The 25,564-nt window shown below is 38.7% G+C and overlaps 2 protein-coding genes across 2 annotated transcripts in view; one reads left to right on the top strand and one right to left on the bottom strand.

Moving 5' to 3' along the window:
* The window catches only part of LOC114632647 (contactin-associated protein-like 3), a 161,352-nt gene extending 158,598 nt beyond the window's left edge, over nucleotides 1–2,754 (bottom strand). The window contains exon 1 of the mRNA XM_028781239.1: nucleotides 2,613–2,754. Within this exon, the coding sequence (XP_028637072.1) occupies nucleotides 2,613–2,715 (103 nt within the window). The 5' untranslated portion in view covers nucleotides 2,716–2,754. The remainder of the gene's footprint in view (nucleotides 1–2,612) is intronic.
* Nucleotides 2,755–12,895: 10,141 nt separating this feature from the next.
* LOC114632664 (spermatogenesis-associated protein 31-like) lies at nucleotides 12,896–18,635 on the top strand. The gene is made up of 3 exons (XM_028781258.1): nucleotides 12,896–13,102; nucleotides 15,113–15,185; nucleotides 15,687–18,635. Exons 1-3 carry the CDS (start codon nucleotides 12,920–12,922, stop codon nucleotides 18,539–18,541), a joined length of 3,111 nt encoding a protein of 1,036 aa, XP_028637091.1. The 5' UTR covers nucleotides 12,896–12,919; the 3' UTR covers nucleotides 18,542–18,635.
* The last annotated feature ends 6,929 nt before the right edge of the window (nucleotides 18,636–25,564 follow it).

The following is a 25,564-nucleotide window of genomic DNA, read 5'->3' on the forward strand; positions in this document are numbered from 1 at the left end:
TGAAGAATAGAGAAAACTACACATTTAAAAAACAAAATTTTAACTAACAGCCTGTCCTTTAAATTCTGTAAACAAATCCACTTTCTGAAGAAAATTTTGAGACTCACATAGTATTTTTCTCTTATCAGGAACTATCATAAAGAGCAAAGAATGAAGTTTTCTCTAGGTATTTCATCTTCAGAAAGATAGAGTGTGATGCAGGAAAATTCAGAATAGGCATCAAACAACAATAACAAAAAAAAAGATAAGAAAAGAAAGAAAAGGATTATTTAGAATGAAGATAAGACCAGTTCTCTATAGGCAATATCTTCCTAACATAAGATTTCCTCTATTGTCAGTTCAACTAACATTCAAATAAAATGCAAAGAATCCCTAAAATCTTCTCATGATTCCATTTCATGGAATACTCTGGTGGATGGTTCTGGAAAGCCAGGTGAACACAAGTGTGAACAAGTCATGTTGTCTACACAGAAAAGAGGTTTTCTAATGCCTATATTGACTTTTTTTTCCCTTTTTACTGGTACTCAAGATGATCTCACATTTGGATATTATGTAGTTTAATCTAGAAGAATTATTCGGTCTAAAAGAAAATTTAGAATAAATAAATATGTATTGAATATGGAAATACTAAAAGATGGTCAGTAGAAAAAGAAAATCTCACATTAACACTGAAATTTTCAGTGTTACCCAGTGCTGACCAGGATTAGCCAAGTTCACTGGTAAGATCATTTGAACTAAGTGTTCAACAGGCTTCATCTCAGATGCTTCCTACGCTTCCCAGAAGGCTTCTTGTAAAAGAGAATAGCTTAACTTCTGTTGGCTTCTTAACCCTCCATTGGATTCTAAGCAAAGTATTGTTAATATAGTCAACCCTGCAAGTGAGAAGTAACCTCAACTGTGGAACAACTGGGAAAGGTGCTGCTAGGGCCTCCTTGCCTCTGTTCTCTTTTTCTCAAGCCAAGGCTTTTTGAAGCTGTTTACCAAATAGTAAAAGTGACCTCCAGCTATTTATTATTATGTGTTTTACTAGCTGATTGTTGAATTACTTTATTATATTTTTTCTCCTTACAAGTGCTTCATTTCTTCTTCACATGCCCTGTCACAGGACCCAAATTTGGTTCTAATTGTCTGCGTTTTATTAACAAAGCCTTCCCATGAAACAAAATTAAACTTTAAACTTTTTTAAAAATCTATACAAAGGTGGGATAAATTTTGTAAATTAATAAGACCATTCGATGAGAAAGTCATGAGTACAGGTGTTCAATACAGGGACTGCACTATCAGATGTGGGCATTGCCCCAGCTTGAGGATTCAGGGCATGAAGAACTCTAGAGTGTGGCAGACTTCATGAAGAAGGTTGAGGTGACCCCTGAGAGCTGTCTCCAAGGGATCCTGCCCTTCAGAGATCTGTATTTCTAAATATGACAACTAGCTGTTATTGGCTGTCTTGGTGAGATTTGAACTGAAAGGAGTGAATGCAGAGTGGGAAAAATACGAATAGTTCCAATCAGGTGGTGACATGGATAGTCATGGTTAAACTAAATAGGCAACAAAACCAAACCCAAAGTGACGAATCTGGGAAAGGGACCAGTTGGAAAGGGATGGGGGTGGGGTCATTGTTAGGATGTCATGTAAGGTTTCTGTGGGGAGAGGAGCCAGAGTGCATTATATGCATGCATGGGACTGTCAAAGAAAAAAAAACCTTACTTTTAAAAGGTTGTTTTTAATTCAAGGAGGAATGTATTTTTAAAATTCTAAACTCATAGCTGAATTAAATAAGTATAAATTTAATTGAAGCATATTTTTACATTTTCATGAAAGATAAAAATAAAAGTATTGGTTTTTTTTTCTGAACTATCTGGAGTATCATTATTCCACTAGAATACCGACCATTCTACAAATAAAAGCATACTAGATTTTTGCCAAATCAGAAACACAGCACTCAATGGCAAAATTTTTAAATGTTAATGTTGGCATGTAGAGAACAACTACCAAAGTTTTGTCTTTAAACAATAACTTTTACTATTAGAAACAAACTGCCTGTGAAGGGAATATCCGCATGTTTTTTTTCCCTGAGTAATTTGAGCAGGATGCCAAATTGGGCCTATAGAATTTAGGCTGGTCTATAGATGCTCCATCCTTGCAGTATTTAATTAGCATCTTAACTCTGAAGCTGCCAAGGTCTGCAAAACTGTACGCTAGTAGCAGCTAAACTGATGCAGGATGATGTAATGCCTGCCAGTCATTTCTCTGATGGACTTAATTCCTGGAAATTGTTCCATTCCTCAAAGGGAATAAATGATAGTGCTGGCCAATTAATTCCTAACAACACTGTTCTTTCTGTTTTTATGAAACATTCACTCCCTTAATGGTTATTCAGATATATAAATACATTCAAATACACATTATGTATTTTAGACCCTCCCCAAAGATGAAAGTCTATTGTAAATAAATTATAGTTTTTCAGGTTGCAACTGAATAGGGTTTATTTGAAAGGTTCTTTATTTTCACCAGGCCTACGCTCTGCTATTCGGGTCCAAATTAGACCAGGAATTAAATGCAAAGTTTTCCAGATAGCCTAGAGCAAGTTTTAAGCATTTTGCTGTACTTACGTGGATCTCCCGCTGCTACTAGGGGCAGGATCTGAGCAGACAGCAGCAGCAGCAGAGGCAGAAGCAGCAACACATCCAGGAATGCTCCTTTGACCCAGGCCATGATCTCTTTGGGCTCCGGAATATCAAAAGAGAGCGGCAGCTGCTTTAGTGGGTGGCTCCGGTGTCCTGCCTGGCTTCTGACAGTCCTCCCTGCTTGGCTTTCCTCTTGTAACTCACACGCTGCCAGCCCCCCTCTGGCCACGCAGAAGCCAGAGCCTCTGCTCCAGCTTCACACATTCCCGGTTCCCGCGCTGCTGCGTGTGTAGGGACCGCCACCTTGCGACGACAGCCTCTTCAGCTCCAGGCTATGTGGCTCCCTACCTGTCCCAGAGGTAAGAGCCCTGGCTCTTCCAACTTAAGTCCCTGAAGGTGGCAGGTATCAAATGCTAGTCTGAGAGGATATGGGATATGCCCACTGTCTTTGTAGCTCTCCTCAGCTCATACATGCAGCTGTCTCTCTTACCTGGATGTAGGCACTGGACTCTGGGGACCACCTGACTCATTTTTGGACACCCCCTCCCCCAAACTGCCATATTAGGGCAGCTGTTTGCAAAGTTCAGGTGTTATCACCTCGGTAATGGACTGTGGGGAGTGCATCTAAGGAAAACTCAAAAACGTTGGGCCAGAAAGGACTCCATAGATGGATGCATACAGAAGCACACATACTCTGTCTGAAAGCGTCCTACGGGTCAGTGTGTTGGTAGGCAAGGCTGATGAGACACAGTTGTTCTTTAACACGGTTTTGTTGTGCTGTCCATGATGCCTAAGCACCTGCCCCCGCAGCTTTTTTTTCCATTAAATTTAATCTTTGCCAACAATGCATTAAAATATTATTAATCAGGATTTCTAAGTGTCTCTTGAAGTTTTCACCTTGAGGCAGATACCTTATTACCTTCATCTTGGTCAGGTCCTCCAGTAATTTAAGTGGTAAAGGTAAGGTAAGTGTACACACACACACACACATGCACACAAACATGCACACACAGAAACTTGTATATAAATGTCATGACACTTGAAAGTTATTTGTTAAAACTTAAGAGAGTTTACTTTGGCTTAGACATTTCCCTCCTTGAATGGTGGGCTCTGTGTCTCATCCTTTTAATAGGATTTTACTCACATATTACTTTTTTATGGCATGATGATCTTGTAAATATTTACAATTTGAATTTATTATATAAAGCTGCTTGAACATTATGACAAATACACTCTATAAATTCTGGTCTGGAAGTAATGTTCCTGGAAATGAAGAAACTATTTCTAGAAGGAAAAAAAATGCAATATACTAAATGTATTCCAACGTATGTAAGAATTTATAGTCCTTCAGTTTTCAGTTCTAAAGATTACAGTTGAATGCCTAAAACTGTAGCCACTTTTGTCTGCCAATCCAGTGACACTTTGAATCCTAAAAAAGAATTCTACTCCAAAAATGTGTTACATCTCCTATAATTATTTTTTAGAATATTTTTCTAAGCAATGGAATGTGATCTTAATATGAATTTTCAAATGTATGATTGGATTAGTAAAAATACAAGGCAGAAACCACTCAGATGATTTACAAATGAAGAAAGTAAAGGCTAAGATTCTGTATAGATCAGCTTTATGTTATAACAGCTGAGACACTTGGAAAAACATTTTGGCTCAGAAGTCTGTGACTGCTGTTGTCCAGGGCTCTGAGACCATGCTTTCCTTCCATGTCTTTAAAATGAAAGTAATTTTATTTTCTGAATATTTTGTGAGAATTATCTGAGAGTAACTATGCAAAGTACCATTGCCTACAAATAATATGAGTTCAGTAAATTAGTCATATTGCCATTAGAAGAAACATAAACCCTACAAATAACTTTTCAAAGATAGATAATAAGCAATATAAAAGAATATCTTATCAAGAGGTGTCTTTCCATTAACTCTCCCCAGTTAAATATAATTTTCTTTGTCTTGAAAGAATATCCCTAAATGCTACATTTCCCAGGAGGATCTTTGTTAAATACTGGCTGTTGAGACTTTTTATGTTTCTAGAATTTCTCATAGCACTGTAGACCAGAGCTGTACTAGAACAGTTTCCACATGAATAATAAATAAGTTGCACACTGTGTGGTTCAAAGAGTCTGTGCCAATACAATTATTCTCCTGACTGTCCAATGTGGATCTATAAAAGTTTAATATCCTGCAGTAAACACCTAAGCATACTTACTCTTAAATGTACATTCCTAATCTAGTAGAAATACTGCTTGCTTTGTTTCACAGGATTTACTCCATCTAACTTCTTGTCTGTGTCGACAAAATTTATCAAGTGCCAACTGATGAATATGGTGTCTGGTGATGTATGATGTGGCATTTTACTAGAAAAAGAAGAGCCTCAGACTATTTTCCAAAGGACAATAAAATATGCTTTAAAGCTTAACACTCCCAAGTTTCACCTTAGATGAAATTTAATCCCATAAAGAGTCTTTTTAGGGAACCTTGAAGACCATTGCTGCTGAAGTCAAGACACCTGTCAGAAGCATCATTTTGATCATTAGTGGGGTCATACTGTACCCCCCTTCAGATATAAATTGATTAATTTTGATATGTTTTATTTCCTCTTCAAAATTATCCCTTTAACCTACCTTTCAACATAAGGTTTACATAAATGGCAAGGCTTTATTCACCTGTGAGACATGATTCAGTAGATAAATCTGGAGAAGCCATCTTCATCATCTCTTGGGAAACAGCAGTAGAAAACATTTATAAAAGTCTTCTGTAGACAGTATATATGAATAGCTAATGAGCACATAAGGCATGCTTATGCAACAATTCTATTTAAGAATTATTATAATGGCAAATGGAAAGCTTCAAAGCACATGAGCAGAAACAGTTTTTTAAAAATCTGATAAACAAATTTTAATCATATAAATGTAACTAAAAATTGGAAAAATTTTTCATTCCCAGAACCTATATTCATTCTTGAAATTTTTAAAGTAATTAAGAGAGAAAGAACTGATGATCTTTTCAAAGCCATGAAAAAAGCATTAGATATGACTCATGATAGCCTTATAATTAAAAATATAATTAAACAATGAAAAGGTTTCAGACTAACAGCTACTAAAATATTGGATAAGAATTTCATAATTATGAGTTGGGGTAAAATAAATTTTGCTTAATTTTCTATTATAAATTGAAGGAAAGTTATGAAAATATGCAACTATATAATAAATTTTAGCATTAAAATGAAAGTAATATTGTTAACTTAATGTGCTGGCAAGGACATATGTTCCCATATATGCATTGTATTTACATGTTCATGTGAAACAACATTTAAAAGATACATGAAGCACTGTTTTTGCAAATATAAGACCTCCAGAAACAAAGAGAATAATCCCTGAAAGACAGGAACTAAGCAAAGTTTCCCATGTGAATGCCCTTACTGCCTGAGCACTTTTCAGACCACAGCCAGACAGGAAGACAGCAGAGTTAAGAAAGCCTCTAAGTTAAAAACAGTGTGGGGAATATGGAAAGCTAAGCTGTAATTTACAAGAAACACAAGACTTGCACAAAATGAGGATATCACAAAGGAGCAGAGAGACCCCCCCCTCAAGAATTTTGCACTGTAGTAATCAATTTTACCCATAATCTGCAAACAGCTGTTTAAAACCAAAGGAATGACAACTCAAAGGATTTGAAAAAAATGGTATTCAACACCCTTATAGGATCAATAACATTGTCCATTTTAACCAGCTGCACTTACCTCACTGTAAAGGATTCATTACCTGTAACCTGGGGATTTCTCCATCATTTAAGAGATTGTGGAAGCAAGGCATTGTTTCCAAATAACTTAATTGTATTACCAAAGCTTGATGATAGTTATAGGAGAGAGATATGTATCACCCAAAAAAGTTAAAATTACACTACTTTGTTTCCAATAAAAAGAAATTACCAGACACAGACAGGGAGATGGCTTTATAGGTAGGTAATTAGCTTAAAAGGAAACATAGAACTGAAAGATAATGTAAACTGAACTGAAAACTTTGACAGAAGACGTAAGTTTTAGACTAGATCAAACAGAGGAAAGAATTACTCAACTGTAAGGTAGGTCACTGGAAAGTGCCTAATGTGATTAATAAAAAGAAAAGCTAGAGAGACATGCAAAACAACAGCAAGTAGAGTAGCATAGGCATCATTAGTGTGTCAGAAGGGGGAAAAAAGGTGGATGGTGACAGGAAGCACACTAAAAAAATACAGTGGCAGAAAACCTCCCAAAAACCAGAAGGAATTGCAACTCCAGAGCTCAAAGGAAAGATGAAACCCCCACTGACACACATCACAGTTAAACTGTCACAAAGAGAGAGGCTTAAAGGCAAAGGGAGAAAGGCAAAATGTTACATACAAGGGACTTCCATATTGCCATGTCAGTGACTTAATTTGTTTATTTAGTAGAAATCTAACAAAACAGAAGTGAGTGAAATGATATATTCAAAATTTTGAAAGAAAAAATTGGAATACTATGATTAGAATTTCTGTTATTCAAATTGATAGAGCATCAAGAAACTGCTAAAAAAAAAATGCCAAGAGAATTTACCATCACTATCCCTACGTGGGAAGGAGTTATCAACAATTGCATGAAAATATAGCAATTGTAAAACTCACTGGTAAAGTATACTGTCAATCTCAAAACAGTAGAAAACTGTTTATCTTATTATCTCATCTTTATTATGAAAATTAAGAGACCTTGAGATAAACCAAAGAAACAATTCTGTTGAAGTCTAGCTTAGTAAAACACAGAGTATATGAGTATGACTTATAGAGTATGAGCGAAAGATCATTTACAGGAGCATGGGTGAGTATTAGTGAAAACTGTGTTCCTACAACTCCCTGAATGACATGACACACAGGCAACTGGAAGGATCAAGGATCAGAGTCACCTTTTCCCAGCAAAGTTTGTGTGACCGTGTGCCACTTCACCAGAGGCTCCAAAGCAATGAAACTAACCAGTGATGGACTAAAGCTTCTGAAAACAAACCTTTTCTCTTTATCAGCTGATTGTCTCAGGTATTTGTTACAGTAACAGACAGCTGAGTTAACACAGATACATTATCTTTTATTTGTGAGAAAAAATAAGATTTTTGTCTTTGAATAATTTTAAGGATGTAAAACAAAAATTTAAATATAACTTTAAAGTTTATTCTCATTTGTGACAGTTATAAGGAGAAGCTTGCTCTGTTCTCCTATGCCAAGTTAGCACCAGTCCCTAACTTTTCTAGGTTCACTTTGCCCTCTCTATTGGACTTGTCTTGTTCTTTCTGTTGCTATGTAATTATTATTTAGGAACATATCTTATTCTTAAAATAGACTGAAAGGATTAGTGAGAACTGTGAAACAATTGCTGATGAACTTTCCTGAAATAAAAGTCATGAACTAAGCAGGTTCCCAAGACAGATTATGTCAATCATCCCATAAAATTACAATCCCAATCTTAGTTGATAAAATGCCCCCATCAGACTAACTTATGGGCAATCCTGTAGCGCATTTTCTTCATTAGTGATTGATTTGGGCTGGCCCAACTCGCTGTCAGTGGTGCTATCCCTGGGCTGGTAGTCCTGGGTGCTCTAAGGAATTGACTGAGCAAGCTAGTAGGAAGTACTTCCTGGATTCTTCTCCATTTCCTGTCTCCAGCTTCCTGCCCTGTTTGAGTTCCTTCCCTCAATGATGGACTGTGACATAGAACTGTAAGCAGAAATAAACCCTTTCTTAAAAAAAAAAATTCCCAGCTGTTGACTCTATAAATCAGCAGCCACAATGACCCTTTAAAAACTGTCAGTCTCCTCCATGCAAAACTCCCACTCCCAGTAGCTTCCTTATTCACGGTCCTTATAATGGCTTGCACCATCCTGCATAATCTTGTTGCTTTCAGATCTCATTTCCTAAAGTCTCCTCTCTGTGAACTCAACTGAAAAAGACTACAGCCTTTCATGTACTGCTGGCATCTTTCTGCTGCGCAGCTTTTGCAAACGTTGTTTCTTTCATTTAGAACAAGCTTCCTTCAGACATCTCATGAGTTCTGTTCCAGGCCCCACAACCTTGGCTTGGAAGGCAGGACGCTTGTTCCCACTTGCCTCTGTGTGCTTAACAGTAGTTTCTTACTTGCCTACCTGTACTGCCCTCTGGCGTTCAGTCAAGCACAAGTCCACAGCGTATAAAAATCAATTGTGGCAGAGGCTTTTTACCTGTTTCCCCTAAGTGTTGGAAAGAGAGCAGGTTCACAGAAAGAACAGCAGAGTGTTAAGCACAACCGGGAGCACCGCAATAACACCGCTTCTTCTTCAAAAACAAAATATGATGCATAGAAATGGAAAATATATAAGAAGAAATATGCACTAGAGACAATTGTAGCTTTTTAACATTATCAGAATCTTTTTGTTTTCCTGCTGCTGCCACCGTTGTTTTAACATGAAATTTTATGTAAGATAATTAGAGAAAAACTACCACTATTTTAGCATGTTATAGTGGTTTTAATTATTAGTAAATGAAAAAGTATTGTTCATTCTTTCTACTATTTATTCAATTATGATTTCTTTAAAGAGTAACACCAAATTCAGATATGAAGAAAGCACTAATAAGTCTACAAGTATAAAACCTTATGAATAGTACTACATCAAAAATATCCCATATAATAAAAATACATTAGATTCATAACTTCGTGTAAAATGCAACTTGATTGATCTTTGTGTGATGTAGATGAAGTTTAAATAATGATACTGTCAGAACCACATAAGTGATTCAATTTGATTACTGTTTTGTGTCAAGTGATTTGTTCAGGTGTTGTTACAAAAAGTTGTGATGTCTATTAGTTCTACATGCTTTTTTTTCTTTTAAAATATTGTACTTTACTGTCAAAAAAGTATCAGCAACACTAAATGATTATTTAGTTTATCATAAGAATATTTCTTAACATAACATATAAAATATATACCCAAAAAGTTCTTTAAATAATCTTTTCTTCACCTGGAAGTGTTTTTTAAACATCAGACACGCTTTTCATATCATGAAAAGATATTAAATATTCACATTTTCAGGATTCAGAATTATTTTACTTTAGAATTTTTTATAATGCTAACTAAAATGTTACATGTAATACTCAATGCATGTTATTTTACATGTTCATTTGAGATAATTTTATAGAAACAAGTTAGAAAATTTTAATAAATCTCTAAATTGGTTAAAATAATAAAAGAATCAAACATTTTTAATACTAAAAAAGTATATAAACACAAATGCATGCTTTGTTGCTAGCTATGCATGCCTTCAGAGAAAAAATTGGCAAAATCAGAATAATTGATACCCTTTTAAAAGATGATTAGTAAAGATAAACACAACAGACTAATAGCTAGGAGGAGACCCTCCAAAGATGAGATCTTTGCATGCGAAGGTACCAGATACCTTCCAGTTCCTTAACTTTCCTTCCAGGACCATGTAGCACTAACTTAGTAAAAGGAGGGAAAGACATTAGTAAAAAGCTAGCTACTGACTTATTACAGATTCATGAGAAAGTTGCAAAAGTCATTTAACTCACCCCCAACCTGAGGTTAGTACCAAGTCATTGACTATACGTAAATTTTTTTTCTAGTTAAGAATCAGCTCTCTTTGCATCAGTCTGGCTCTTTCTTAGAAAGTCATCTTGTATAGCTGGGTGTGTCTAATGGAAAATTGTATTGATTTTTCTCTTTTACTTAGCCGAAGCTAAGTAAACAAGCTTTCACCAACATCCCAGTACACTGATAAGATAAAGGAGTCCAACTGTTAAATTTGGGTACTTTTAGCTCTGTACTTTATAAACATCCTCTACTTCCACTCTCTCCAGGAATTATGGAAGAAACAATACCCCTCTATTCTTGTTAAAGGCAGTGGACATACTCTGATATAAATTAAACTCAATTCTAGATAAAACAAAGGTGAGTAAATTTTCTAAGAGAGAACAGATAAAGAATAAAAAGACTATAGGTGTGTGGAAAAGGAGGACCAAAGGAACTGCTGTTATATAGAAATGGAAAATTCTAGAAAAAGTGAGTAAAACACTACTGAAAAATAAATGGATTGGGATAATATACATTTTGTAGGGTTTCTTCCTCCTCCTCCTCCTCCTCCTCCTCCTCCTCCTCCTCCTCCTCCTCCTCCTCTTCTTCTTCTGCTTCTGCTTCTTCTTCTCCTCCTCCACCCCCCCCCTCCTCCCCCTCTTCCTCCTTCCTCCTCTTTCCCATTTTCCTCCTCTTCCTCCTCTTCCTCCTCTTCTTCCTCCTCCTTCTCCTCTTCCTCCTCCTCCTCCTCCTCCTTCTCCTCCTCCTCCTAAGACTAAGCATGATGTTTAAGAGTTATTTTTAGAGTCTTAGCCTGTTGCAAGTAGAAGCCAGCCAGAGTTTGGTCAACTCTTCCAGCAGGAAACAGCATTCAAAGAAATCCTTTGTGTTATAGGAGGATTCACAGTACATATTCTTAGTTAAGACAAAGAATAGATTTTTTTCTCATAGAATAAGTATAGCTGCTACATTGCAAAATCTTCAACAAGGATTTCGAGCAGAGATTTCTAGCCACTGTGCAATTTAAGAGTTGCCAAAAAGGTAGGGTCTAGAAGGGTAAATAACATGACCAGTAATACATGATTGTCCCACAGTGGGAAATGTACTTAGGAAAAAACATAATCATATTATTATTAATATTAATAGTAAAAAGTCATATCCATTGTAAAGTACCCTGAGCCATTTGGGAAGCTGAGGAAGTGATTTTCTGGTGGCTAGGGAGCAAATGATATATTCTTGGATTAAAAAGTACTAGATTTGTTTTGTGGAAGAACATGGCATGTGTGCTTGAGTACTGTAAATGTGTGTACATGTGACTGGATGTCCACATGAAGCAATGACCAAAGTCTTTGTGCAGTTATATTTTGTAAATGCTGTATATTTATAAATATTGTATAAATTTTTAGCTACTTATACTTTTTCATGTTTACATTTTAATGTATTTAGGTTCTTCTATTTGAAAATGAGACATATGAAAATATTTAAAATTCATAAAACTAAGTGAATATGAAAGGAATCTGAGTTCTTTCCTTGAACTGACGGAAGACAAAAACGTTGCACAAGCAAGCCAGACTTGAGAAAAAAGGAGATACTAAGAGTGAAAAATTTCTGAGACCAAACATTTCAAATTTCAGGATCTCAGGATTTTGTTTTGTTTTGTTTTAAATTAGGTTTATATGTATACATGAGTGCCCAAATGTGCACATGTATACAACAACATATATATGTGGTGCCTGCAAAATCAAAAAAAGGGTGTCAAATTCCATGGAATTGGGGTTACAGACAATTGGATACAGCCATGTAGGTGCTAGGAATCAAACCTAGGTCCTTTGTAAGAGCAGAAAGTGTTCTTAAGCACTGAGCAATTTAATTTAAAAAGAATGTGTGTGGGCTGGAGGGATGGCTCAGGGGTTAAGAGAACTGACTGCTCTTCCAGAGGTCCTGAGTTCAATTCCCAACAACCACATGGTGGCTCACAACCATCTGTAATGGGATCTGATGCCCTCTTCTGATGTGTCTGAAGACTGCTACAGTGTGCTCACACAAATAAAAATAAATCTTAAATTTTTTTTTAAAAAAATACGTGTGTGTTTGTGTATGTATGTGATTGTGTATGCATGTATAAGTGTGTGTGTGTCTATGGTTCTATATGAGTGTGTGTGTCTCAGAAGAGAGCATTGGGTGTCCTCTACCACTTTTCAATGCACAGTCTCTCCTTGTGTTTTCTGGACAGGCTGTTGTCCAGTAAGTCCCAGAGATCCTCTTCTGTCTACTCCCCTTAGAGCTGAGATTATAAGAACTGGCAGACATGTCTAGCTCGTTATGTGGCTACTGGTATCTGAACTCAAATCTTCAGGATTGCCCAGCAACTTGAGCTATCTCTCCATTCCCCAATTTAAGAATTTGTTAAGGAGCATAAGACTGATCTTAAAAGACTGTAAGCTAAGATCTGCAAATGAGAAAAGGAACCAGGTAATATTCCGGGCGGTTGGGAAGGGGGAGGTCAGTTAATAGAACATAAAAGAAGTTGGAGTAAATGGAGTTGAAAGGAAGCACCCAGAAGGCTGAGGGAAAATTTGTCTATATTGCCCCTCCCCCACTCTCAGAAGCCCTTTGTGATGTGGAGTCCTGGCTTTGTGATGGAGAGTCTCCAGCTCTGTGATGTGGGCCTGAGTTATCCTTTAGCTCCCAGGAAGAACTCCCAACAATGGGATTCAGATGGAGAATCTTCCCTCTCTTCTGGAAAGCATTTACACCACATGGCTGAGCCTCAGCTCCACTATATGGGCAATGGACATGATCCTTGCCTTTGTGTGTGGACTGGGGCTCTACCTCCTGTTCCTTCCTTTTCTTGAGAGTCGTCTATCTTCAACTCCATCAAATATAAAGTTCACCAGGAAGGTGAGAAACTCTCAACTTAATCTAACAGAGAATTCTCTTTCTTCCTCTCCTATCCTTCTCTCCTCCCTCCCACCCTTCTTCTCTCTGCATCTTTCTTAGTTTTTAAATTAGTATACGAAGAATTGGTTTGAAAAATAGGATCTTCAAACAAAATTTGTTTTTCTTGATTGTCTGATATCTTCCACCCACCTCTCCTCCTTTGTTTCCTTCCTCACCTTGTACTCCTCCACTCCCCACAAACTTCCTTTAGGTTTTCATATCACATGCATCTTTTCACCCATTTCTGCCTCAACACCACATTTTATTACAAATTTTCACTTTTCCAAATTAAGTAGGCAGACAGCTGGGGAGAAATCTCCAGAAAGAACAGAAATCTATTCTCCTGGGACCTGGTGGGATAGGGTTGAAAGCAGACACCATAGCATCTATCTGGAGCTCACAGTATGTCTGTGAGGTGTGCCGGTGTGCCATGGTTTCATGTATAGGATCTGGATTTTTTAAATAGTTTGGGATCTCTGGGATAGGACAAGCATTGAGCACTGGTTCATATATCCTCTTCTCCTGTACATGCCTTTCCTCTGTGATGGGTGGTCTGAGGGCTGTGCTGAGCCTCAAAAGGCATTAGATAAGGGGACAGAGCTCAAGACATCTAGCTTAAAGAAGCAGAATTCTACATGGCAACTATGAAGCAGCTGCAGGGATTTGGCTCTTGAACAGAAAAACGATGACTATAGACATCCATGGTTGGTCTCACAGTAGAAAATCCTCCCTCCAGTGTGTGTGTGTGTGTGTGTGTGTGTGTGTGTGTGTGTGATATGTATCTGTGTATGTTATGTGCATGTGTATAATATGCATTATATGTTGTGTGTGGTGCTTATGTGCATGTGAAGGAGGTGGATATGTTTGTGCATCTATTGGGGGGCAAAGAAGAATATCAAGTGTTCTCTATAACCCTCTCCTTATTTTCTTTAGACAGAGACTTTGCAACCCTAGTGCTATGGGAGGCAAGGATAGGAAAGGATTTCTGGAATTTGCTGTCTCCCAGCCTAGCTCCAAGTTTGGATCTTCTGTCTCTGCCTCCCATAGCACTAGGGTTCCAGGCACATGTGGAACTACATCTGGCGTTTTACATGAATCCTGGAACCTGAATTTAGGTCCTTTACACAGCAAATGTTCTAATCCACTAGGTCATCTCTACAGCCCCATTTTTTCTTAAGGAACGAAAACTGGTTGGGGAAAATGCTCAGTAAAGTGCTTGCCTTGTAAGCATGAACACCTGGGTTTAGATACTCAGCACCCAAGTAGAAAGCTGGGCATAGTAATGTGTGCCTGTAGCCTCATGCTGGGAAACAAATATAAAATGAACTCTGAAGCTTCCTAAACTCTCAGTCTAACTGAATTAGTAAGTAAGAGACTGTATTTAGACAGAGTAATGGGAGAATACTGACATTACTGACGTGGGTCTCTGGTCCCCCCCCCACACACACACACAGGGGTGGGGGGGAGATGGAGGTGGAGACAGAGACAGAGAGAAAAGAATAAATATTTAAACTCATTTTAAAAATGTCAAGTTAAAACAACAGAAACAGAACCACCATTCAAGTGTGGTGGTACATTTCTTTAAACCCAGTACTTGAAAAGCAGAGGTAAGTACATCTCTGAGAGTTTAAGTCTAACATGGTTTATATAGTGAAATCCAGGCCATCCAGGGCTGGAGAGATGTCTTAGCTGTTAAGAACATTTGCTGTTCTTCCAGAGGAACCAAGTTTGCTTTCCAGACCACATATCCCACCACCACCTATATTCTAGCTCCAGGAAATCCAACATACCCTTCTGGTCTCTGCTAGTGGTCAGACACACATCAAAAACACCACACCACACACACACACACACACACACACACACACACACACACACACACCATATTGAATTTAAAATTCATGAATATTAAATATCTGCAGATTCTCTAGAGGAGATTGAGAATATTTCTCTCTGTATCTCATTTCTCAGCCTCAGATACAGATGACCTGGCAGAGCCAATACAAGAAAAAGTTTAGGAATCATTGTAGGAATGATGCAAAAGGTAAGTTAGTCTCTGCCATTCACTTGCTTGTGAGGAGCTAACAGCATGTTTTCCAGGTGAGTACAGAGGCTTAAGAGGGAGGTTCCTGGGAAGGAAGTCAGAATCCCATACTCAGGGATTAGAAGAAAGCTATAGTAAGCCAGATGATAGGTGTTTCTAACAGAAAGGTCTCTAGACTCTTAGGAGCAATGCTACCAGGATTTGGAGCTTGAGTAAAGCTGATTCTGTCTTGAGATGACCCAATCCTTTCCCTCCCATATGTCAGCTAGAAGGATCGTGGAGGGTGACAGCTATGGGAGCTACTTATAAGTGATTAAGTGCTGCCTATCTATGTACCTTGAAAGCTCTTCAGATCATGGACCACATGACCTTGAATACTAATGAGCAGGCTCTGGAGCCTAATCTTGTAATCTTTTCTAACGGGATACCCACAAATTTAGCTTGTTATAATAACCCTATGCCCCACCTTCTACCATCATAACCCACTCTCCTAATTTCCAGCTTGGGGAGAATGCCTGAAAAAGCTGAAAGAAAAAGAAAAGGATGAATTATTTCTAGAAGAAATGAGCCCAGGACACCATTTGAACTCTTTAGGGAATATATTTAATTTACCAAGTGCTAAACAAGACAGCACTACCCTGTCACCCTTCTGGAACCTGAAAGAAAAATCAGAAGAGCAGGTGACCACTCAGAAACTATCATATCCCAAGATCTCAGGGGACCATTTTCAACAGAAATATGATCAGCTTTTCTGGGGTCTCCCTTCTCTCCACAGTGAGTCTCTGGTAGCTGCTGCCTGGATCCCTCAGACAACATCAACTCTCTCTTCTCCCTTTTTCTTATTCAATGTCATCTCAAGTGTTTATCCAATTCAACTGCAGGATAAAATGTCTCCAATGCTTCCCCACACACATCCTCTGTCCTATCTGGACCTCCAACCTCCACCCTTAATTCTGTCTCCACTTGAATTCCAGCCCCCAGCTTTGAATCAAGTCCATTTTCAATCCCCTCTCCCGGTCCTACTACCCTCTTCTCTACCCTACAATAGGGATTTTGGTACATCTTATTCTCAATCACAAAGTAAGCCACAATATCTCCCAACTGAAATAAATTACAGAGAAAGGCCCTCAATGACACAACTAGAAAGCAGATTGACTTTACCCTTGATGGTCCAGAAACCTCAAGAAAGCTATGACATCTTGACCCCCAGCCCTTCCCAAGACTGGGCAGACTCTATCCTTCCTGATAATTTTCCCATCAACTGTGAGCTCCGGGAGAAACTAGAGCAACACATTCAAAAATGGCTCATTCAACACCAAAGGAATTTTCCCCATAAGATCCAAGAGTCTGGGGAAGTGATGGAGCTTCAGAACACAGTACCAGAAAATTGTCAAATCAGAGGCAAACCTGGCACTTCACAAGCCCTTGTGTCTACTGGTGAACACAGCAAAGAGGGCCAGAAGGTGAGATTCCAGCTAGAAAAGGAATCTGGCAAGAATCTGGGACCTATTCTAGGAAAGATCTCAAAAGATCCAATCAGGGGCTTAGAAAAAACTATGGTAAAGGTTCAGGGGCCAAACAATTTGGAATCAGGAAGAATTTCAGTTAGGTGCCCCAGAAATGACTCAACACATCACATAGACAAAGATTTAGTAAACAACTTGAAAGCTCATTTGGGTACAAAGTCAGTGCAGATTAATCAAGGTCTGACCCCACTGAGTATGCGACGATCCTGGCTTGCTGTGGACAATAGTTTTTACGATACTGACATCCTTGTGGAAACAAGAAGTTTAACATCCTTGAGGAGTTCTGAAACTTCCATATGCTCTACAGAGAAGCTTGCCTTTCTCAGTCCAGAAACTCGACAGGCTCTGGAGGCACATGTTGTAAGGTTTTGGGTGAAGCACAGGTGGGCTCTACCCCTTAAGATACTCAAGCCCATAAAACTCTTTAAGTTAAAAAGTATTGAGTCCTTGCCTGTTGCACTTTGTGCCCAGTCTTCCTCAACCACTTCTGTACATGGGACCAGCCCAGCAGTTGAGGTAGTCAGATATCTAGGAAAACCATGTTTGAGACAGATGATAATTAAGGATTCTTCTCCATCACCAGGGAATCTTTTCCTTGTTTCATCTCCTTCCTGTAAGAGGGCCATGAGAAGGCTTCCCTCTGGTGTTGACCATGAACCTTCTACAGCCCTGCCAACCAAATCAGAGAGTGGGCATCTTTCAGAAACTCTCATGTATAACTTCATAGACACACCCTCTCAGAGTAGAAGTGTCTTAAAGAAAGAGATAGAGAACCAAGAAGTCCTTTTACTGCCTAGAAGGACTAGTGCCCAGAAACCAGAGTGTCACAACCTTCAGGCAAAAGTTGTTAGTGAGTTTCCACATAATGTGGAGACAGAATTAGCAGGCCAGCCACAGATCTATACCACTGCTGTGCTCCTTCCAAAACGTTCCAGGAGCATGCTTCTTCCTGTAGAAAATTTGACTTCACATGTATTAGGTGACATTGTGGTGGTAGAAGGAGGCAGTGGTTTGGTGCATCAAAGACCCAGTACCCCAAAGAAGAGCCAAATCAAGATGTTGGCCCCTACTTATCAAGGAGAGGACACAGAGCGAGAAAGTGAAAGGAAGTATGAAGACAGGTCTCAGTTCACCCCAATCAAGGAGAAGAAGGTCAACTTCGGAGGCCAATATTATCATATCCTTCCAAAAACCACACAAGTTCTTACAGAAAGCCCCTCTCAAAGACGTTTAAGCCGCTTTCTACAGTGGATTCACCCCAGGAAAATAATCAAGGGGCAGGAATGTCATCCCCTGAAAGGCACTGTCCAGAACCAACAAAGGCAACTGAGCAAAAAACCATATATGGACAACAATGATGCTGAGGCCCAGGATCTTATGACGGCTGTTGGACAGATATTAGAAAAGAAAATGATGATGCAACATCAACTCTGTGCTCCAAAGTTCAACCAGCACAGGGAAGTTCCTCCAGTCCCCACTTCTCAGTTTTCCCATGGCCACATGCCAGTCTCCTACTTAGAGCAAAGGAGACCACCCAGTTACCCTGCCAATTCCTCATGTCAGAGGTGTTCTTTACAGGACAGGCACATCAGAAACCAACTGTCTCAGAAAAGTGTACAATTTAGCAAGAGACCACAGATCCCACGGAACCCCAGCCGCTTGCCCCCCAAAGCAGCTTTGAACCTAGTGAATTCTTCCCATAATAGAACAATAGTGCCAAGAATCCCAAATCACCATCTTTGTTGTCCTAGGCACTGTGCCCTCCAGAGAAATGTCTGCAGAGAACTAAGACATTCCCCTGTAGTTTTTCCTAATAGGAAAACATATTGAAAGAAAAAGATTAGTGAATGTAAAAATTATTTTTCTCATGTTAGTACATTCAAGATGCTTAATGTAGCCCAAAATACATGTTTTCCCCCATAAATGGGTAATGTTTTCTGTCTGTTCCATGTTTTATATGGGCCTTGGCTTCCAGCAGTGGGGGTGATTGACAGACATAGTATAAGGCCACCTCCATAGAAAGTCTTAACATCAAAACACTGTTGCCAGTGTTGGGGGAGACACTACTGTTGGTAAAATACTTGGGGCAAAAACATAAACACATGAGCTCAGATCTCTATCATACATGTACAAAGCCAAATATGGTGGTGTACAGTTTTAATCACAGTACTAGGAAAAAAACAAGATCCCTGGAGCTCAATGGCTAGATGGCTACTCCAATCAATGAATGAGCTACAGGTTCACTAAGTGACCCTTTATCACCCACCCCCAAAAAGGAGCTACTGAGAAAGATAATCAAAATTGACCTCTAGTCTTTACACACATATATGTATACATGCATGTCTACTTTGCACATACATGTGCCCACACACAAAGATGACAGGATAAGGAAAACTGAGAACATGCCATTTTATAATCTGCTTCAACCCACCTTTCCATTACTTTATCTTAACCTTAATCTTTAGGCAGATGCAAAGACTGACAGAAGCATCTTAAGCTTCCAAATTTCCCCAGGGGCTCCAGGAAGGGTCAGAGCTAATTACCTTTTCTTGCTATAACATAGGCATAAGTTTGGATGGAGGTAAAATATTCTGTTGTGCTCTGAGCTCAGAAGCAGGAGAAAGCGTTCCCCATAGATAATGTCTATCTCTGGGAAGCGTCTTCTCATGGGGAAATGTAGAGATAGTGATAGGCCCTTACAGTTCAGCCTTAAGGAAAATTTAGTCATATGCTAGACATCCCCTGCATTCCACATGCTGTAGAATAGCAGAGGAAGGCACTTTCCAGATCAGATGATGATAACATTCAGGGAGACCACTGAAGGTCATATCTATCCCAGAGGAAGACTAGTCCTACAGTTCACTTACCTTAGTCAATTTCATAGCTAGCTCAAGCTCAGGGAGGTATTTTAGGTGAATGAAAAGGGACATGATTGAGAGTTTCAAACTGTAGACTGAGGGCAGGATACAAAGAATTGAAAACCTTGGAGCCAAAAAAGCATGAAGGTGCTATAAATGTGTCATGAACAAGGAGTCCTTGTTGCCCTGCCACCTGGAAGTCAAAAGGAGGACATTTTATTTAGGAGCCAAATGGTTCATCCTGGTCACATGTGTATCCCATCTGTGATCCTTGGTCTCAGACCTAGAAAAGCCACAAACAAAACAAAACAGACTGGATTGGAATAAAAACAAATTGGGGAAAACAAATTTATTAACCTTGCATATAACCACATCTCTAATCCTAGAAAGGATGATTTTACAGTATACATCAGGACTGGGAATATACACCATACTGGAACTACAACAAGTAGAGTGGTGAAATTTTACAAGGGTGGAGGGGATGGCAACTTTTGTTCTGCAATTTATCCTTGTTTAGTCCAGAGACCAATAGGAAAGACAATCAGAAAGGGTATGCACTGCCAGTAGCTTTTGACTCCCTCCCATGTGTAGGAGGGTACAGGAGAGGTCTATGTTCTACTCTCTGCTTCTAGCATTCCTTTCTACTGGGCCTGTCTAGTGAGAATTTTGGTTTCTTTAAAAATCCAGTTAAGTCATGTGAATATGTTTTTGTTTTAATCCCAGATGTGGGAAAAAAAGAGGCTGTTTCACATCAGGTGATTATGATTGACCTTGTGCTCTAGCAGAGACTTGGCTTTGTTAGCTGCAGATAGGTTCTGCAGGTGTGTGATGTTTGGAATTCTGGGAGCTTTTCAGAGGGTATAAATGCCAGAGCCCTGAGAAGGGCCAGGGTCTACAAGCTAAGGAGACTGCTGCTTCTGCTGCTGGTGGTGGGAGTGGTTCCTATTGCTATGGTTTGTCAAGTGGTAATGAATAAAGAGACTAGAAGAAAAAATCAGATATCCTGATGACAAAGATGGGATTTGCCTCAAGGAACCCGACATGGAACTTCCGAGTCAGCAGAAAGTAGTCTAAAGAGATCTCCTTCCCCACCCCCTCCTACCTAGTATTGGGCAGTTGGAAGGGATCAGAGTGGAGTAAGAGTTGGAAGGGTAGTAGATATAAGAACCCAATAAAGCAACCCCCCCTCAAAAGCATACCTATAAGTGGTGCCCAAATGTAGGGCTAGAATGGAAAACTTAGCTTCTAATGACATAGAGGAAGCAGCGAGGGAGTGAGGAAGGAATGTTATGTGTCAGGTGGTTACTATGGCTACTACAGCTGGGCTCCCTCTTGCTTAGCTCCCAGACAAGATTTTCTATATTTTCTTATTCTTCTTCCTATACTCTGTCTCAAAAAAAGTCAAGAGAATGGCTGGACAATTGGAAAAGTTGCAAGTGAATATGAAGGGGTCTGAGAAACAAACACAAATGGGTGAAAAGGAAAAACCAGTAGAGTACATTAAGGGCAAAGCCATTCCAGTAGAAAGAACAGGTGGATTTGATTTAACTCATTTTCCCCCAAAAAATTCTAGAATTCAGATTGGCCACTTCAGAAGGTTTATACATAATTTATAGGAATTGGTAAATTATTTCAAATAAAACAAAGTGTATGGTGGGTTAAATTTGTGGAACCAGAAGGGACAAAAGGAAAGCTGAGACTTTATGTGGCTGACATGAATTTATGGGTATTGGATTTTTTACAATGGAATGCTCAATTAATATTCCTGCAATCTCAATGATGATTCATGATGAAACTTTTAACATGAAAGGATATCAGATTTTGTCAAAGGCTTTTACAGCATCTAATGAGATGATCATATTATTCTTTCAGTTTATATGTTGGATTATGTTAAAGGACTTTCATATATTGAATTATTTCTGCATCCCTGAGATGAGGCCCACTTGATCATGATGGATGATATTTTTCATGTGTTCCTGTGTTTGGTTTGTGAGGGTTTTTGTTTTTTGAGTATTTTTTTCATCAACGTTCATAAGAAAAAACAGTTTGAAGTTCTCTTTCTTGAGTCTTTGTGTGGTTTAGATATCAAGGTTATTGTGGGCTGATACAATGAGTTTGGCAGTGTTCCTTCTGTTTCTATTTTGTGTGAGTAGTTTGAGGAGTATTGGCATTAGTTCTTCTGTGAAAGTATGGTAAAGTTCTGCATTAAGACCATCTGGACCTGAGCTTTTTTTGGTTGGGAGGCTTTTAATGACTGCTTCTATTTCTTTAGAGGTTATTTAAGTAGTTTATCTGATCTTAATTTAACTTTGGTAAGTGGTATCTGTCTAGAAAATCCTCCATTTCCTTAAGTTTTTCATTTTTGTATAATACAGGCATTTGAGTAAGACCTAACGATTCTTTGAATTTCCTCAGGTTATGTTTTTATGTCTTCCTTTTCATTTCTGATTTTGTTTATTTGGATACTGTCTCTGTGTCTCTTGGTTAATTTGGCTAAGGATTTGTCTATCTTGATAAATTTTCTCATAGAAACAGCTCTTGTTTTCATCGATGCTTTGTATTGTTTTGTTTGTTTGTTTGTTTCTAACTGATTTCAGCCATGATTTTGATTATTTCCAGGCTTCTTCTACTCTTTGTTGTGCTTGCTTCTCCTCCTCTTCCTCTTCCTCCTCCTTTTTCTAGAGCTCTCAGGTATATTTTTAAATTATGGGTATGAGAACTTTCTAATTCCTTGTGGAGGCACTTAGTGCTATGAACCTTCCTCTTAGCACTGCTTTCATTGTGTCCTATAAACTTGGGTATATTGTGCCTTCATTTTCATTGAATTTCAGAAAGTCTTTAATTTCTTTATTTCTTCCCTGACCAAGAGATAATTGAAGTGAGAGTCATTCAATTTCCAAGAGTGTGTAGGCTTTCTGGTGTTTCTGTTGTTAAAGTTCAGCTTTAATCCATGGTGGTATGATTAGATATAAGGTGTTCTTTCTTCCTTTCTTTCTTTCTTTCTTTCTTTCTTTCTTTCTTTCTTTCTTTCTCTTTCTTTCTTTCTTTCTTTCATTCTTTCTTTCTTTCTTTCTTTCTGTCTGCTGAGGCTTTCTTTGTGACTGGCTATATGGTCAATTTTGGAGAAGAATCCATGAGATCCTGAAAAGAAGGTATATTATTTTGTGTTTGGATAAAATATTCTGTAGATATCTGTTAGGTAGATTTGATTCATAATGTCTGTTAGCTTTATTATTTCTCTGCTTAGTTTTATGATGACCTGTCCATTGGTGAGAGTGGGGTGTTGAGGTCTCTCACTATTAATATGTGGGGTTCAATGTGTGATTTAAGCTTTAGCAGTGTTTCTTTTACAAATGTGGGTGCCCTGTTTTGGGGGGCATAGACGTTCAGAATTGAGATATCATCTTGGAAGATTTTTCCTTTGATGTGTATGGAGTGTCCTTCCCAGTCTCTTTTGATTAATTTTGGTTGAAAGTCTATTTCATTAGATATTAGAATGGCTACTCTATCTTGCTTCTTGAGTTCATTTACTTGGAAAACTTTTTTCTAGTCCTTTACTCTGAGGCAATATCTATCTTTATTTCTAAGGTATGTTTCTTGTATGCTGCAGAATGATGGATCCTATTTTTGCATCCACTCTGTTAGCCTGTGTCTTTTTATTGGGGAACTGAGTCCATTGATGTTGAGGTCCAGTGGTGGTTTTCTTTCCTGTTATTTTGATGTTGGTGGGGTTAGTGTATGTGTGTTTATGTGTGTTTTTCTTGTTTTTCACTGATATGGAATTACTTATGTTCTATGTTTTCTTGGATGTAGTTTTGCTCCTTGGGTTTTCCTTCTAGTGTTTCTTTAGTACTGGATTTGTGGATAGATATTGTTTGAATTTGGATTTGTCTTGAAATATTTTGTTTTCTCTATCTATGGTGATTGTGAGTTTTGCTGGGTACAGTAGTCTGGGTTGGCATTTGTGGTGTTTTAAGAGGTTGAACGATATCTGTTCAGGCTCTTCTAGTCTTTAGAGTCTCTGTTGAGAAGTTGGGTGTAATTTTGATTGGTCTGCCTTTGTGTGTTACCTTTCTGACCTTTCCCTCTTGCCGCTTTTAATATTCTTTCTTTGTTCTGTAGATTTTGTGTTTTGATTATATGTTGCTCCTGTTCTCTCCCCTATGTTTCCAATCTCCAGGATTCCCTCAGTTCGAGTTTCCTTTATTGCTTCTATTTCCACTTTCAGGTCTTAAACAGGGCACAGAAATCTCAAAATCTTCAAGGAGTAATTAACTGTGAGGGACTGGAAAACTCACAAAAATTGAGGATGTTATATGACTCTAGTCCTATCAGGTGTGCACTCTGAATAGTCTCAGTTAATCACTCAAGGAGAGAAAATTATTTATTGAACACAGCTGCCAGGAATTTTCATGGAAGAACTCTTTCTAGGTTGGGGTAAAATTGGAAAATGTAAGGAGCAGTGGCCAGGGTACAGGACGGGGCAGGTAAATTTGGAAGGTCACATCCTGTGGAGACATAAGGGCCTTGGGCAAGATGAAATAAAGATGGATCATCACTCCACTGGGGAGTTCTCAGATAAACCTCCCTGCATACTCTCCTGGTGACAAGGACACTTCCTTGGTGCTGTTGTCAGGACTACTCCACTGATTCCTCCTGGAAAGCCCCATTCCTTCTCAGCTCCAGCACAAGGTACTACCTCCAGCACTTACCATCTGCCTACCTCATCCCCTCTTGCATTCCAGGAAAAAGGTACTGCCCCATGCCAGGTTTCTGGCATGATTGCATAGGACATCCTGGCCCTGCTTTGTAAGAGGCCAGCCTGTGTATGGAGAAGCAATTTAACATAGCATCCATGAGGCAGACAGGACCCACCTGTGGTATTAGAAGGTGGTTAGTAGGAACATCTCATATTTCTCAAGAGAGACTGTTGTTTTTGTGGAACATGATTGCAGGATTTCATTCCCAGGAATGCTACTGTACACTATCACAACAAACTTCAGAAATCAAACATGTAGAAAAAGATGCTAGTTTGTTCTTCCCTCTCTGAGAATTGTGGAGTAAGCTCAAGTTACTTCAAGGTATTAAGGAGGTAAAACCACTTATTTCTTTAGTTGGATGACATCCTCCTGGTAGGTATGATCCAGGCAGGTCCAGATGTGCTAGCTTTCTCAATATAATAACATAATTATCCAATGGCAGGCTCCTACTTCTGGCTCATATTTGACAGTTATAGTTTGGATATGAAGTGTTCCTGTAAAAATATTCACCTATTGAAACCTTAGATCCCAGATAATTGTTACTACTGAGAAGTAACTGAATCCTGAGAGCAATAATCTCAGCCATAGCTGGTGGGATCTAGTTGGAGAAAATAGATGTGACTTTGAAGGCTATTTCTTGTCCTCCTACTACCCTACTCACAGATAAACTGTTATGAGATAGGCAGCTCATCTCTATCACATGTTCTCTACCATGATGCTCTGTTTCATTACAGCCTGAAAGTAATGGAGTAAGCCAAGAATGAACTGAAACTCTAAAGCCCCTTAAATTGTTTATTTTAGGCATAAACACACACACACACACACACACACACACACACACACACACACACACAGTTCAGTTAGCCCTTAACGTGTATCATCATTTTCCCTCACACTATCCCTTTACATATTGTTTTAAAAGGAGACAGGTACAGAAAATTCAGGATTAAGAATTTTGCTCTCGGCCGGGCGGTGGTGGCGCACACCTTTAATCCCAGCACTTGGGAGGCAGAGGCAGGCGGATTTTTGAGTTCTAGAGTTCGAGGCTAGCCTGGTCTACAGAGTGAGTTCCAGGACAGCCAGGGCTGCACAGAGAAACCCTGTCTTGAAAAAAATCAAAAAAAAAAAAAAAGAAAGAAAAAGAAAAGAAAAAAGAAAGGAAGGAAGGAAGGAAGGAAGGAAGGAAGGAAGAAAGAAAGAAAGAAAGAAAGAAAGAAAGAAAGAAAGAAAGAAAG

Source organism: Grammomys surdaster, unplaced genomic scaffold (assembly GCF_004785775.1).
Source record: "Grammomys surdaster isolate TR1022 unplaced genomic scaffold, NIH_TR_1.0 375, whole genome shotgun sequence".
NCBI lineage: Eukaryota > Metazoa > Chordata > Mammalia > Rodentia > Muridae > Grammomys > Grammomys surdaster.